Below are 15,547 nucleotides of genomic sequence, written 5' to 3' on the forward strand. Positions count from 1 at the left end.
TCCTTTTCCCTTGTTTTTCTCCTTTCCTCTATCCCAGTTTCTCTTTCCTTTTGAACAATTTCTTCTCATTTTCCAAAGTCTATTGTACATTTCATTTTTTTAATTTTAAAGAGAATAGAAAAATAACAAAATAACAACAACAGCATCTTATTTACTCTTTCAGCTTCTTACACTAGGGAGACAACATGATATTTACACATATGAGACTGATTTATTTAACTTATGATTATGGTCTCAAGTTGCATCCATTTACCTATAAAAGTCTCAAGTTTATTCTTCTTTATAACTAAGTAGTACCCCATTGTATAAAAATACCACATTTTTTTATCCATTCCTTTGTTGGTGGCACTTGGCTGTTTCTGAGGTTTAACTATGACAAATTGTGCTGCTATAAACATTGGTGCACATATATCACTGTGGTATGATGATTTTAATTCTTCTGGGAAGATACCCAGAAGGGGAATAGCTAGGTCAAATGTGACCTCCAATGTTAATTTTTTGAAGAATCTCCACACTGATTTCCACAGTAGTTGCACCGTTTTACACTCCCACCAGCAGTGGAGAAGGTTTCCTTTTTCCTCACAACTCCACCAGCATTTGTTATTAGTTGATTGCTTGATGATGGCCATTCTTTCTGGGGTGAGATGGAATCTCAGTGTTGTTTTAATTTGCATCTCTTGAATGACCAATGTTGTTGAACATTTTTTCATATATTTATTTGCTGTCTGTATATCTTCATCTGAGAAGAGTGTGTTCATCTCAGATCCCCATTTTTAAATTGGTTCTTTAAATTTGGGGGGGGCTCTATTTTCCTTCAATTCTTTATATATGCTAAATAGAAGCCCTTTGTCTGAGGGACAATTGGATAAAATATTTTCCCACTCTGTGGGTTGCCTTTTCACCTTGTGGGTGATTTCTTTTGATGTGCAAAAGCTTTTTAATAAGATGAGATTGCAGTTGTTGATTCTTTGGAGTATTTCCATTGCAGTTTGGTTTTTGTTTATGAACTTTCTGCCTACCCCTATATCTTCAGCATTTCTACCTACTTTCTCTTCCAGTAGGTTCAGTTTTTCTGTTTTAATATTTAGCTCTTTGTCCATTTTGACTTTAATTTAGTGCATGGTGATTGACATGGGTCCAGTTTTAGTCTTTGGCATGTGAAAGCCAGTTTTCCTAGCATCATTGATTAAAGAGGCTACCTTTCTTTCAGTGAACATGTTTGGCCCCTTAAAGATAAGGTGGCTGAATGTGCTTGCAGTTGTGTCTGTATCTTCTAATCCGAGGTAGACATTTTTCAAAGCAAACTTTAAGGACTACAGAAGACAAATGTTTAAAACCTGAGCAAGTTATGTAAGTCAGAAAGGAAAGAAAATACAACCTCATGAGCAATGAACTTTTGAGTTTGAAATGGCATTTAAAAAAGAGATCAAGCAAAATGTGGTTGTCACTCACTATTCACCACCCAGGTACATGTGATGGGAGCAGCATGACTGGTATGCAGACATAGCTGGCTTTGAGGACATCTCATATTTGCTAACAAGTTGATATGAAGCCTAACATGACAGTCCATTTTTTCTTCTAAAAGCTTGCAAATGATTGAAGAAGAAAATATTGTGAGAAAGCCTAGGAAATTATACTGAATCAAGATAACCATAAAGCATATTGAAAGAGAAAAGCTCTTCATAAATACTCTTTTAACAGTATTTTCTAAGAGTGGTAATGAGCATTACTGATCAAGTGGAAAAATAGAGTTTGGGTTCTAAGTAGGGGCTTGGAGACATACAGGGAAAAATCCTGTGTGATTGAATCATAATTAGAATCATAATTCAATATTAGTTTCAGGAAAATGATAACTTTATCAGTCTGTGGCAGCTGTACTGGTTTCTGTTAACATCATATTTATGGTTATTTTCTGAGGCTAAAATATACTTCAGGGTGTTACATGATTGTTTTGGCAAAATTCTTTGTCTCTATCCATTAAACTTGCAATTTGAAATTAAAGAAGGCAGTATATTCTTATTTCATGACTGGTGCAATATTATAAATTTTATTTAGTATGCTTTGTACCAGCATTTGAGAAATGAGAATGTGTGAGTCAAACCTAGTTCATCATTTCTTCCCATGGCTTATGAATGCTTTTACATCCTTAAATGGCTAAAAAAAGAATACAAAGAAAATACTTTGAGACGTGCAAATTGTGTGGGAATTCAAACTTCTGGGCCTATACATTTTCACTGGAAAATAATTGTGTCCACTTATTTACATGTTAACCATGGCTACCTCTGAGCTACAATGCCAAGCTTGAGCTGTTTTCACAGAGATCATCCGGTTTCAAAAATCTAAAGTATTTGCAGTCTAACCTTTTGTAGGAAAGATGGAGAAAACTGACCACTCTTCACGTAATGGATATGAGGCACATGTACGTCACACAGTAGTAAAATGCGGCAAGAATCTTGGAAAAATTTAAATCCAAACTTTACTTAAACTAATAAAAGTGTTTTTGGTATAAAATAGGTTTTAGTATTCCAGATTGACCTGGGCCATTAGTTGTAGGTAAAACCCTTGTTAGTATATTACTAAAAACCAGAATAAAGATTTTGTTGCTTTAAAATTGTTTCAAAATTCACTAAATGTAAGTGTCAAGTGATCGTGATTGTGCAACTATAGTAAAGCTATTATTTATTAGGGAAAATTTTACTCTGTATATTTTAGAACTTTACTGATAATAAAAGAATAAGACTTAAGAAAACTAAACTGAATCTGTAATTGTAAGTACAGTATAATCCAGATATTCATATGCTAACATTACATAATCACAATTTTATTTAAACTATCTTTAGAAATATAAGGAAAACAACTTATTTTGAGAAATTGATTTCAACATGTAAAATAAAATATGTCCTCTACATTTTCTAAATTTGTGTGGTATGCTTAGGTATGTTTGGTGACAAACTGATGAGTGAATTATATGGGAATTCATTTTTTTTTCAAACTATTTTATCTAATTATAATAAATGACTAGAAAAATGTAAGTCTTATCTTTATATATGAACTTATGGCTATATTTAATATGAAACATTGCTTCTTGATTTTCTTTAGCTGTGTCTTTAAAATAAAGACCTCCACTTCCAAGGGTTCTATGTCTGTGTATCAAACTGTGGACCAAAACTGTTTGGAAAATTACACCTGTCTATTCCACTGTGGTATTATGTTTTTAATTCTTGCAAGAATATACTAAGAAGGGGAATAGCTGCATCAAATGGAACTTGTAGTTTTAGTTTTTTGAGGAATCTCCACACTGCTTTCTCAGTGGTTGCACTAGTCTACACTTCAACACTGGAGAAGGGTTCATTTTTCCCCACAGTCCCACCTGCATTTGTTATTTGTTGACTTCTTGATAATAGCAATTCTTTCTGGTGTGAGATGGAGTCTTAGCTTTATTTTAATTTGCATCTCTTAAGTGACCAGTAATGTTGAACATTTTTTCATATATTTATTTGCCATTTCTACTTCTTAATCTGAGAAGTGTCTATTCATTTCAGATGCCCATTTTTGGATTTGGTCTTTGAATTTGGGGGATATGATTTTTTTAAGTTCTTTATATATTTCAGATATTAGTCCTTTGCCTGAGGAACAACTGGCAAAAAGTTTTTTCCCACTCTGTGTGTTGCCTCTTCACTCTTGTGAGGATTTATTTCGATAGTCAAAAGCTTTTCAGTAAGATGAGGCCCTCATTGTTTACTCTTTCCTGTATAGTTAAGGTTTGTTCATAAAATCTTTGCCTACACCTATGTTTTCAAGAGTTTTAACTATTCTCTCTCTCAGTAGACTTAGTTTTTCTGTTTTAATATTTAGATCTTTGATTCATTTTTATTTTAGTTTAGTGCATGGTGAGAGACTTAGGTCTAGTTTTAGCCTCCAGCAAGTGTAAAACCAGTTTTTCCCAGATCATTTATTAAAGAGACTTCTAGTGAACATGTTTGGACACTTTGTCACAGGTAAGGCAGTTGAGTGTGTCTGGAGTTGTTTCTGCACCTTCTAATCTGTTCCACTGATTCTCAGGTATTTTTTTAAACAGTAATACTTGTTTTTATTACAGTATCTTTGTAGTTTAATTTGAAATTAGGGATTGTGGTGCCTCCTGCCTTGCCTTTGTTGCCCTGAATTGTTTTTGCTATTCTAGGTCTCTTCTGGTTCCAAATAAATTTTAGGATTGTGTTCTATAGCTCTGTGTGGTATGCTATTGGTATTTTGATCAGGATTGCAGTGATATATACTTACCTGTGTTTATAGCAGCACTGTTTGTAATAGGTAAATCTTGAAAACAGCCCAAATGCTCCATCAACTGATGCATGGACAAAAAGATGTGGCTTTTTAAAAATACTACTTAGCCATAAAGAAGGATAAACTTGAGACATTTCTAGCTATATGGATGCACCTCTAGACCATACTTGTAAGTAAAACAAATGGAACATACATGTGTAAATATCACATTGTTTCTCTGGTGTGAGAAATTGAAAGTATAAATAAGGACCAAAGTGTATGCTAGATATTATGAAGTAGGAAGAAATCCTCAAGTGGGAAGAGGAAGTAGGCAGGGGGTAGAGGGAAAGGAAGGAAGGGAAAAGAAAAAAAGAAAAGAAGGAAAAAATGGAAAGGAAACTTTTGTAAATAAGTATGGAAAGAGGGTTTGAAGTGAGGTTAGGGGAATGGGAAAAAAAGAAGAACTAAGATATAGCATGTACAAGTACAAATTCCCTATGGTGAGTATGAAGTTATGTACATATAAAATGTACCAGTAAAGACTTTCAAAAAATTAATTAAATATTTGTGTACTAGCAATTAGCAATTTGAAAATAAACTTATAAAACAATAATTAAAAATTATATCTGTACAGAAGATATACAAACTTTTTCTTGCTATTATTCCCTAAATAATGTGGCATAACCAATACATGGCATTTATATTATATTGAATATATACTAAGTAATCTAGAGATGATTTAATACATACAGGAGGACATATGTACATTATGTGCAAAAACAATACCATTTCAATTAGAGAATTTGAACATTTGAGAATTTTAGTATTCACAGGGGTTTTGAGACCACTCCTCCTTGGATACAGAGAAATATTTCCTTGTTTATTGTTGTCTATACATTCAATCCTCTTATAATGAGGTCTGCGAATCTGATACTTGGCTGAAATTATTTGTAATTTCAAAATAATACTTAAGGAATTTTGCATTCATTCAAATGTTTTGATTGAGAGCCCTAAAATTTTTGAAATGTTCTCTGTGAATGTTCCCAGGTGAAGCCAAACCAGGTGATGCTCTGTCTTCTGCTTCCAGTGCATACTGTGAAGGAGTCCCCTTCTGCAGTGTATTTTTTGCCAAGCTTTTAATTTCCTATCTTTTCACTGTGATTTCACTGTTTCAAATGCATTCTCTCTACTTTTGCATAACATAAAAGTGCTGGTTAGTGTCCCTAAGCACAAGAAAGCTACTGGAGGAATGGAGTTATATTGGAACTTGAGGAATAAGAGTTTTGATAGAAAAGAAGAAAAGATATAATAGGGTTAACACAGAGAGGAAAAACACTGCAGAAAAGATAAGCATGAAATTTATTGGAATGGATATTGTTGGTTTAATTTATTCAAACATTAAACTATACCAGTATTTCTTAGTATATATGAAAGGCTACTATTGTAATCACGTTAGGACAATTGGTATTCTGGACAGAATATGTCCCCTCAAAATACACACGTTAAAACTAAATCCCCAAGTAATTGTATGTGGAAGTAATTGCTTTGGGAGGTAATAAGGTTGTAAGAGTAGAGCTCTCATGCTTAAGAATAGTACTTTATAAAAGAGATCCTGGAAGATCTTTTACTGTTTTTGCCTTATAAAGTCACATTGAGATGATAGCTATCTGGTGCAGGGTGCAGGACCTCACCATGTGTGAAAAATCTGCGAGCAAAATCTGTGCCAGCCAGTTATGGCATTCTGTTATCCCTGAAAAAACGCACTAGGCACCAATTTTTACCAAGTGAACACATGATTGAAGTAAAAAGAGAACCAACTCTACAACGTCTACAAAGCTTAACCAATTAAACCTTTGTAAGCCATTTTTTTCTTAGATCAGATAAGAGTTTTGAGCGAAGAGTAACCAGAATGTTTGCTCATTTGTTTGTCTTTAGGTTTGTGTTGTTTGACATCTAGTTTCTATCACTGCCCCGATGGAACTGGAACAACCTGTGGTAAATAGTGGTTGTGTTTATTAACTTTAACACGTACTGGGATATTAATTGTAAGAAATTATAAGAACATGGAAAAAAAGACATTTTGTGGATGTGCACATATAGAGTAAAAATTTTAAAATATGTTTATAAATAATTACCATCAAACTCATGATAATGCTGGTATCAAAGGAGGGAGGGAAATGGAAACAGAGAAAAGATTTCAACTCTTTCAGATATATTCATTTGTGTACAGTATGTACATGTACACATATGAAAATATGAATAGTAAGTATATATGTAAATTATTAAAATTATATGTAATTTTTTGGGCCAGTGATGTAACTCAGGCGCTTGTGCGTTTACCACTGAGCTATCTCATCAGCTCCAAAAACAACTAATTTTTGATAGAGGGACATTATCATACAATTAGACTTTCATTTATTTGGAAACATTCGTAAAATATGTTAGTCCATTTTTTCAAGGAAAAAAAGAGAAAGAGCAGTATTTAGAAAACTCAGTAATAATTCCATGCAGATGACAGTCACAGCTTCCAGCCCAGAAAAATAAAAGCTGATCAATGTTTTCAGGAGATTCATAAAAAGAGGTGTTTCCTACAGCACTAGCATCTTCTTGGGAAAGTGTGATCGATGCCAGAAGGTGTCCATTGCTAAATAAAGTATATGGAATTAAGTTGGTATATTATAATGTAAATCATTATGCTAAGGACAAAATATTATTTAGGATTTTTTTCCTTTAAAATCCATCTCTAATTAAGATTTTTGGCTTTAAAACATGAAAGTGAATCTCTTTTATATTACTTTTATAAATAACATATTATCTTTTTATTTTATTAACATTACTAGAGGCCATATTCAGCAGCATGTCTATATTTTTAAATGAACTCAAATATACATTTATCTGTAAATATATATAGACACATATTTATATATGGATATAATCTTTAGATTATAATTCCTATGTTCTGATCTGTATAAAGCTTAATCGAGTCCAAATCTTACATTTCTGTCCCAATCATTCATAACTGATTATTTTATAATTTAAACCTGAGAAAAATATTTAGAATATGGAGCAAATATAAACTTAAAACTTTTACTAAAATCATAAATATGTTTTAGGATAGAAAAATAGCAACAGCATTATACATATCTTTAGTATTCTTTTCTGGGATTTAGTCACACTGAAAATTCAATCATGTTAAAAATCACCTTAAAAATAAATATACATCATTTGAGCATTCTTTTCTTCCAGACCTAGGCCCTTACAAAATCTACACATGTGCTCTTCCTTTGAAGCATACCCAGACCTCCTGTGGCACTCTTGACTGGAGCTATGCTACAATAGTTCTTTCCACAGCAAACAGGAATCTAAAAGTTTCAAGCCCCCCGCTTTCCAACAGTTTCTGCACATAAAATATTATTAGCTATGTAAATAAATTTTGGGGAACAAAAGAAATCTCATAAGACAAACACATTTTGTATTCTATTAGTTCTTACAGTTATGATTCATTCTATGATTGGCCAAATATTTTTAGTTAGTGAGACATCAAAGCTTTTTGGATTATTTTGGTTTTTATTCTTTAAGAATAGACAATAATATGTTGTCATCCCATTTTTAAATAATCACTACCTTTTGCAATATGTTTATAGTTATATTTTCCCAAATCTTTGTGGTGATTTTTATAATATTGTTATTCTGAAAACATTTTTTCCTTTATAACCAAAATATTTTCTGGAGATGGATGCTTATAACATTTCCATTGTTCAGTATTTGGATTTTAAGTCTTTACATCATGGTGACAGTATCTCTTTTCCTTCCTCATATTCTTTAGATGAGCCCTGTGTTGAATCTCAATTAGGCTGTATTATTTAACAGTGTTGATGAGGGTATGCTGTGATGTTAACAGGCAAAGAGCAAAGAAGCAGTAAAAATGGCATCTGTGGTCCCAGTTAATTTTGTTGTTGCCATAATCATCTGAGCATCATTATTTCTTCAGTCTACTAAGACATTCTAATAAATACTACATTCATCTGTCCAGAAAACTGTAATTTCTTGGCCATTCAATGTATTTGCTGAGTTTTAAATAACACCAAAAAGTAAGAATAGCTCTCCCATCATTTAATAGTCAGCCTTATGCCATCTGCTTAGCAGGGCAATAACATTCTTGAGCTGAATATTTTGCAGGTAAATCATTCCAGCTTGGAGACAGCCAGTTATATACCCCCAGCTAAACAGACATGGTTTGTACAATCCTCAGCTACTTCCCCCATCATTTCACCTGTCCCTGAACTTTCTATTTTTCTCTTTCACAATCACATTCCTAGTGGTTCTCTGACCTTGGAACTAAACAACTGACTTGCATGAGTGGATGTTTTGCTGACCTTTCAAATAGTACTGCACTTTGTCAGAATTTTCTGTACAGACAAAAAAGCACATCATGTTCTCAGTGAGATGTGGTGTCACCATGCTTCAAGTGAACAATGGGTGGGAGATAAGGCCTTTAAAACAAACTTACCCAACCAATAGCCTCTTAAACCCTGGGACAAGACCAGGTTACCATTTCTCTGCTGGTTCCTGCTGTATTGGCTCTCTCTTTATACAAAAATAGAAATAGAAGTGGAGAGAAATGAGGAAGCAAAATGCTAAAGAGAAGTAATAAAAGGAATAAAAATAATTTCAGAAAGAAGGAGTTCTAGAGGCTTTGGATTTTTCTATGACATGCTTTTAAAACGCAGGATACCATATATAAATTTTAGGGTACTTTTGATTCCCACATTATTACTGCAAACTAAACCCACATTGTCAGTCTTGTAGTTGAATCAACTTATTCATGATTTACCACTTTAATGAACAAAAAATAAGAGAGATTCAGTCACACTGAACTAGTGAACTGTCTGTTCTTAGACAATTTATATTTTCTGTGACTCATCTCGCTCATCCAATATAGATAATGTCTAGTCTCTTCTAGTTCTATCAGTTTGTGATTCTGTACATTTTTTTTCTTTCCGGAAAGATGAGACATATATTTTTCCTTTATAGGGCAGTCCTCTTAATTATGCTTTTTATTATCGTAGATACAGAATGAGATTTGATCTTTATCTGTGAAATGAATGTTTATATTGCATTACAGAAAGTGAATGTTCCCAAATATCAATTCTTCCATTGATTTCCTTCCTGTTTTTCCCTCTGTTGTTACCCTTCCTCACAATAGATGGCGCTCTTTTCTCAGAGACTCTTCTGATCCTACTCTTCACCGAAAGATCAGAGAAATTAACTTTACTCTTTAACAATCATTAATTAAAGAAACCAGACGTAAAAGCAACAAGAAGCGATTATGAGCAATTTGCAGCACTTTGCTAATAAAAGCATAATAGGGAGACTGATTGTGAAATTATTCAAAGGCTATATCAAAAACTGCGATATTTGCTGAAGAGACGAAGCAAATATTGTAACTCAATATGAAAATGCCACGTTCATAATGTACATATAATCCTATTGAGAAGAAAAACCCAAATTAGGAGCCATTTCAAAGAACTACAGTATTTACCTACTTTAATAAAAGTGAATACATAGCACTACACATTCACATATAGTATTCGAATATACCCATCGACTTCAGGCAATTAATTTCAATTGCAGAATTGAGAGCTTGCACACTCTTGGCCAAATACATCTGGGACATCTGAGTAAACAGAAAGTGGACCAAATACTCTGAAGCAATTTTCATAGATAAAGTCTCTCTCTCTCTCCCTCTGTTTCTGTCCATCTCTGTCTGTCTCTGTCTCTCTGTCTCTCTCTCCCTTCTCCCCTCCCACAGTAACCGATACAACTTTCTATATAATAGCGTCTAATACAAAATTATGATGCTTTTAGTTTCTCCTACTTGATTCCAACTTTTGAAGGCATTACAACACAGTAACAGCCCTGAAACACTATATCTTCCCCAGATGCAGTATGTGACCCCCAAATCTGCAGCTACCAATGTCTGTCCAGCAGCTCTGGAGACACAGGGAACATGTTTGCTACAGCAAAGGAACACCACCAAGAAAGATGCCAGGAAAACTCTCTCTGGTGAGTGTGGCCTAGGGATGAAGGAGGAGTGGCGTAGAGACTGCTCTGTGAAGGGAAGAGAAGAGGTGGGGCTGCGGTACAGCCTAAAGCAGCATGTGGGGCAAAGTTACAAGGCTCATCTCTCCAGAGAGAAGACTTGGACCCTCAGTTAGGGAAAAATAGCTATCCGCTCCGTCCACAACTTATTGCTTCCACAGCTCATGCAGAGACAAAATGTAGGACTCTGCAGCAGGATACCAAGAGCTTTCTTGACTCTGTGTAAGGGACAGCTCTAAGATACAGCTCCCCCTCCCTTCTAGACCTCTATGGCTTTTCCTGAAGAAACTTACTTGCATTTGGAATTTTGGATTCTTTCTTTATCAAAGGAGGAGAAAACGAAAAAGTAGTTTTTCAGACACAAACAGCAATCTTCCCACTATCACCCCGTTTGCCCCGGTTATCTCCCTCTCACCCTCCTTCCTCCCACTTTTCGGCATGGTGGCCCTTTGTCACTCTGTTTAGCCGCTGAACTCTGGCGCCGTCTGTCCTTACCTGACGATCACATACATGACCAGGAAGTTTCCAAAGAGCCCCACCACGCAAACGATGGAGTAGATGGCCATGATGGTGATAGCCGTGATCATTGAGGGGCTGCCGGTCGGAGGGCACAGGCTGTTGCTCCCGCCCAGCTCGGTGCGGTTCGGACTGCACGGGTCGGACTGATTGCCATCTAAGTGGGATAAGTTGGTCCAGGAACCAGGGCTAGGTGCTGCGGAGCAACTGGATTGCGCAAAGGGATCAGTGCAGTTGCTGGCGTTCCGGGGCACTGCACCGCTGTCCATGGTGCTGACGGCCTGCTGGGCACCACAACGTGCGGTAACTGAGAGGATCGGGACTTTTCGGGTTCCACAAGCCTCAGCCGCTTCCGCTCTCCACGGCCACAGCTCCAGCTATTTCTTTCAGAGATCAAGACTGGCGGAACCAGAGAGGAGCGTCCGGCAGAAGCGTGAGCTGAGCATCTGGCAGTATCCTCGGCTTGTAGCCCCCTCCCACCCTAGTAGCTCACAGAGGCGCACTTCCAACCCCACGCTGCTGGGAGGGGAGGAGACAGGGCTGCGCGGGATGGAGAGGCTGGAGGGGAGGGAGGAGAGAGGGTGGATTTTGCGCAAAGCAATTCAAGGAGTCCATCTCCTCACTCACACTCTTCTGTGCAACAATCTGTCGGCGGGGCGGGGGTGAGTGAGAACCAAACGCGGAAGGGAGTGGGGACAAACACAGACAGTTTCTTGGGAAGCAGTAAAGCATCACAAAGGGGGCGGACAACACCTCATTTTTCCAGCACTGTTTTCTTTGTAATCTGTCAAGAAAGACATTGTCCTGATGCAACCCTAACAATCTTAAACCTCAAACGTTCTTCCATTTCGATTGCCAACCGCAATTACTTGAAGGCACGGGGCCTTTCTTTGGTAGCTTTCTTTCCCTCAGTTCTCCCTATGACAGAGAGCCGGGGAGGTGTTTTCCAAGTTCTCTAAGTTACAATCTATCTGGAAGAAGAGTAATGCTTTTTCTGGAAAAGCAAAGAAACAAACTTTGTGAAGGAATTCTGTCCCTTTTATTCCTTTCTCCACTTTCTATCGCAGTAAAAGGTCTATTTTCATCTGATCTTGTTTTAGGAAGAGCACCAGAACTGATGGCAGAAATTAGATTTTGACATCCAGTAAAACCAACAAACGATAACATTGAACTTCTGTATCTTAAGTCCTATAGACCTGGTTGAAATTATTTATTCTTTTTATCTTCAGACTTCTTAGATAGACACATGCTTTTGAGAAGAAGGCTGCTAAAATCAAACAAAAGTTGCACCAATTTAATCTGTTTTTTATTGTATAAATTCCAAGACGAACTACATGTACAGAGTTCACTAATGCTGTATACATAATTCTGGAAAAGAAAAACTTGTGTAAATATTTTAATACTAAATTTATTGAGACATCATCAGATTCATACAAGTTACCTTTGGCCTCTACAATTACAAGTGGTGTGCAAAGTGGTGGGCATCATCTTGCAAACATTTATTAGCATGGTAAGCTGCTGAAGAGTGTACAGAATTCTTGGCTGACTCTACCTGAAGTGGTCCTTTCAGAGCACTGATACACTTAAAAACTTTATGTCTAATTTCCAAGTTTACAAATACTGTTTTAGAAACAAATTTGTAAGTACAACATGTTTCATATAGTTAATATTAATTCTGAAGTAGTGCTCATTCCTTTGCATGTGTAAGTTTGTGAATGTCTTTATTTTTTAATAATAAATATTTTAAAAACATTGCCAATTTGATGTGGAAAGTCAACTGTATTCTTGGGGAACAGGGAAAGCGAAGCTTAGAGAGTACACTCTATTCTACTATTATCTTTAGAAATTTGTCTTGAGAACACATAGGTAAACTGTCATTCATAGGTTATTTTGCCAATGTTCATTCTTATTTTTATTCTCTTTAAATTGAAGGGTGTAATTTCAGCAAAAATGTTTCAGACATTTCCTAGAGACTAATAAAAGCATCTTCAAATATAGTCTCCTGTGAACTAATATATCTGTTTGCTTGCCATTGAGCTGAAATCTTTTTGCCATTCACTCAGTCCCTTGAAGACATGCAGAACAGATCTGCACTTAGAGTGTGTTAAAGATAAATAGGCCTTGGAACCAAATCATTTTGTGATATAGATTTGTAATTTCTTAGCTGTATGAAACAGGTAGTATGAAAATATTACTTTATTTCACTGAATGGTAGTTCTCTTACCGGGAACTTGAATTTTATGCTTTGACCATATATTCTCAGCTGAGATTAATATTTTCCATTTGTCCTTCTTTCTGACATTTTACTGAGGATAATCATTATCTCTCTATTTTGAAAGTAAAATTTTCTGGACATTTCAGCATGTCAGCCCTTAAATTGTATTAATGTATCTATCTTGGTATTAGTGTTGCCTATCCACTCAATATGTACCTTGAAAAATATGCAGAACAAATGTAATTTCTCTTTGAAATGTGATATGAGAGACTTGAGAAATTCAGAAAAGATCTATGTAGAAATAACAAATGAATACAATTCAATATGTGTATAAAAGGACCTCATATTCTAGCTTCTGTTATTTTTTAGCTTTCTCCATAATTGCATATATACTAACACCTATTGTGAAAGCTCAGATCTCCCATTAAAAACAGGTAGGCTGTAAATGAGTCACTTTATTACCATTTTAAGTTTCATTTTTTGACACAACCTTGTTTCTAACCATGTAAATTTTAACTTCCTTGAGTCTAAGTGTATTATTTGTATAATGGGAATATTTGCCCTTTTATTGATGTTTCTTATTTAGACCAATTTTTCTATTTGTAGCAAGAATAATGCATTATTTGTCAGTCTAGATTTAGCATTAGAATCAAATCTGTACCATAAAACATTTTTCATAAAAATGTTTCAAAGTGATGTACTTGTAATTACATAGCTGACTCTCAAGAAAGGGCAAAAGTCACTTCACATTCATAAATTTCAAAATATAGTGATCTTAGTTATTCATATAATTGCCATTTTCCTACACTTATTTTAATAGCTTGGTTGATGTTTTTGAGAGTGGCTGTTAATGGAACACATGATTAACAGCTATTAATGAGGAATAGAGACACAAATACTAAACATGAAACAGAGTTGTTTGAACTTCATCAAGAAGGAGCATCCAAAATTTCATTAAAAGAACTTATTAATATTGTTTGTAAATATTATTTTACAATTAATAATTTTAAATATTATTTGTAATAAATATTTCCAATTTTCTTCAAATATTTTTTAAAGAAATTTTTTCTAGAAATATGTGCTATATATCTACTTCTGACAAATACAGTAGTTCACATTTGAGTAAGTTTTTTATGAGTGCATGTTTACAATACATAATATGTATGTTTCTTTGGGCAAGTTGATAAATGTAAATAATGTATCTGGGCCATTTTCAGTCCCTTTACCTAGAAAATCCTTTTAGCTTTCCTTATCTTTAAAAAGTCTGATTCTTTCATACCATCCTTTGCTAATTTTAAATATTTATTTTTACTTTTGATTCCCATATAAGAAAATCTATGCAGCATTTCACTTTCTCTGTCTGACTTATTTTACTTGACATTAGAGTCTCAGAACCTCCCTAAATTTTTACATTGCTCAGGATGGTCTTGAACTTGTGATCCTCCTGCCTCAGGTTCTCAGAGTGCTGGAACTGGAGGTACCTGGTTTTACCTCTGCTTTCAAGCCATTATACATGCGCCATTTTACTTAAAATATGGTACTTCATTTATATTTTAATCTGTAACCCAAGCTCTACTTTTAATCTTTTCTGTGTATTAACACAGCTTCACTTATTCCTTGCCATTTTAAAGTGTGCCCCTTATTCCCAAGGATGCTATGAAGTTTCACAATGGTAAGCCTATTAGCATTTTAATCTTTATTTATAGCACTTTAAAAATAATTTTTACTATTTTGCTTCACAATATTTTTTATTATTCTATAACTTTGCCAATTTTTTATTTTAAAGAGAAAAGAACAAAAAAATAACAAAAACACAAACAAAACAACATAAAATCATTAAAAATGATAGAGAATTTCAAAACAAGGTAATAGGAAAGTAACAGTGGTTGTTATATTACATATCATTATCTTCAAAGTGGCTACTCAGATAACCAGATACAGGCAGGTAAGATTGTTCAAACAATTACACATTAACTGTTCCTTTTAATAAACCAATAGAAATTATAACTATCTTAACTAGCTATACGCAAGTCTTTTTGTTTATTGTAATTTTTCCTTCCTTTACATGCTTCTCGGATGTAGAATTTAGCACTCATAGCTCACCACTTCCACATCTCTTCCAAAGCAGCCTCAAATTGTTTTTAATCTGAATTTTGACCAAATAAGATGGATGTTGATGGATCCAGTCTACATTTGTTCTTCTTCCTCATCCTCTTCTTTTCGTCTCCTCCTCCTCCTCCTCCTCCTTCTTCTTCATATTCTTCTTTGAGATGGCTGAATATTTTCTATTCATCAGATCTTTTTAATTTTTGTTTTATTAGTACATGTTTCCAGTTCACGATAATTTCGGGGAGTGGTTATATGTCCATACCACAGCTTCTTCCTTCCTTCCTCCCTTCCTCCCTTCCTTCCTTCCTTCCTTCCTTCCTTCCTTCCTTCCTTCCTTCCTTC

At 34.9% G+C, this 15,547-nt stretch overlaps 1 protein-coding gene across 3 annotated transcripts in view; it reads right to left on the reverse strand.

Annotated features, from left to right (window-relative positions):
• Oprm1 (opioid receptor, mu 1) overlaps positions 1-11,150 on the reverse strand; it is a 53,255-nt gene extending 42,105 nt beyond the window's left edge. For all 3 annotated transcript variants that reach the window (XM_005390563.2, XM_013517372.1, XM_005390562.2), the window contains exon 1: positions 10,861-11,150. In XM_005390563.2, the coding sequence (XP_005390620.1) occupies positions 10,861-11,150 (290 nt within the window). The remainder of the gene's footprint in view (positions 1-10,860) is intronic.
• Between the last annotated feature and the right edge of the window lie 4,397 nt (positions 11,151-15,547).

Source organism: Chinchilla lanigera, unplaced genomic scaffold (assembly GCF_000276665.1).
Source record: "Chinchilla lanigera isolate Chin_1 unplaced genomic scaffold, ChiLan1.0 scaffold00038, whole genome shotgun sequence".
Taxonomy (NCBI): domain Eukaryota; kingdom Metazoa; phylum Chordata; class Mammalia; order Rodentia; family Chinchillidae; genus Chinchilla; species Chinchilla lanigera.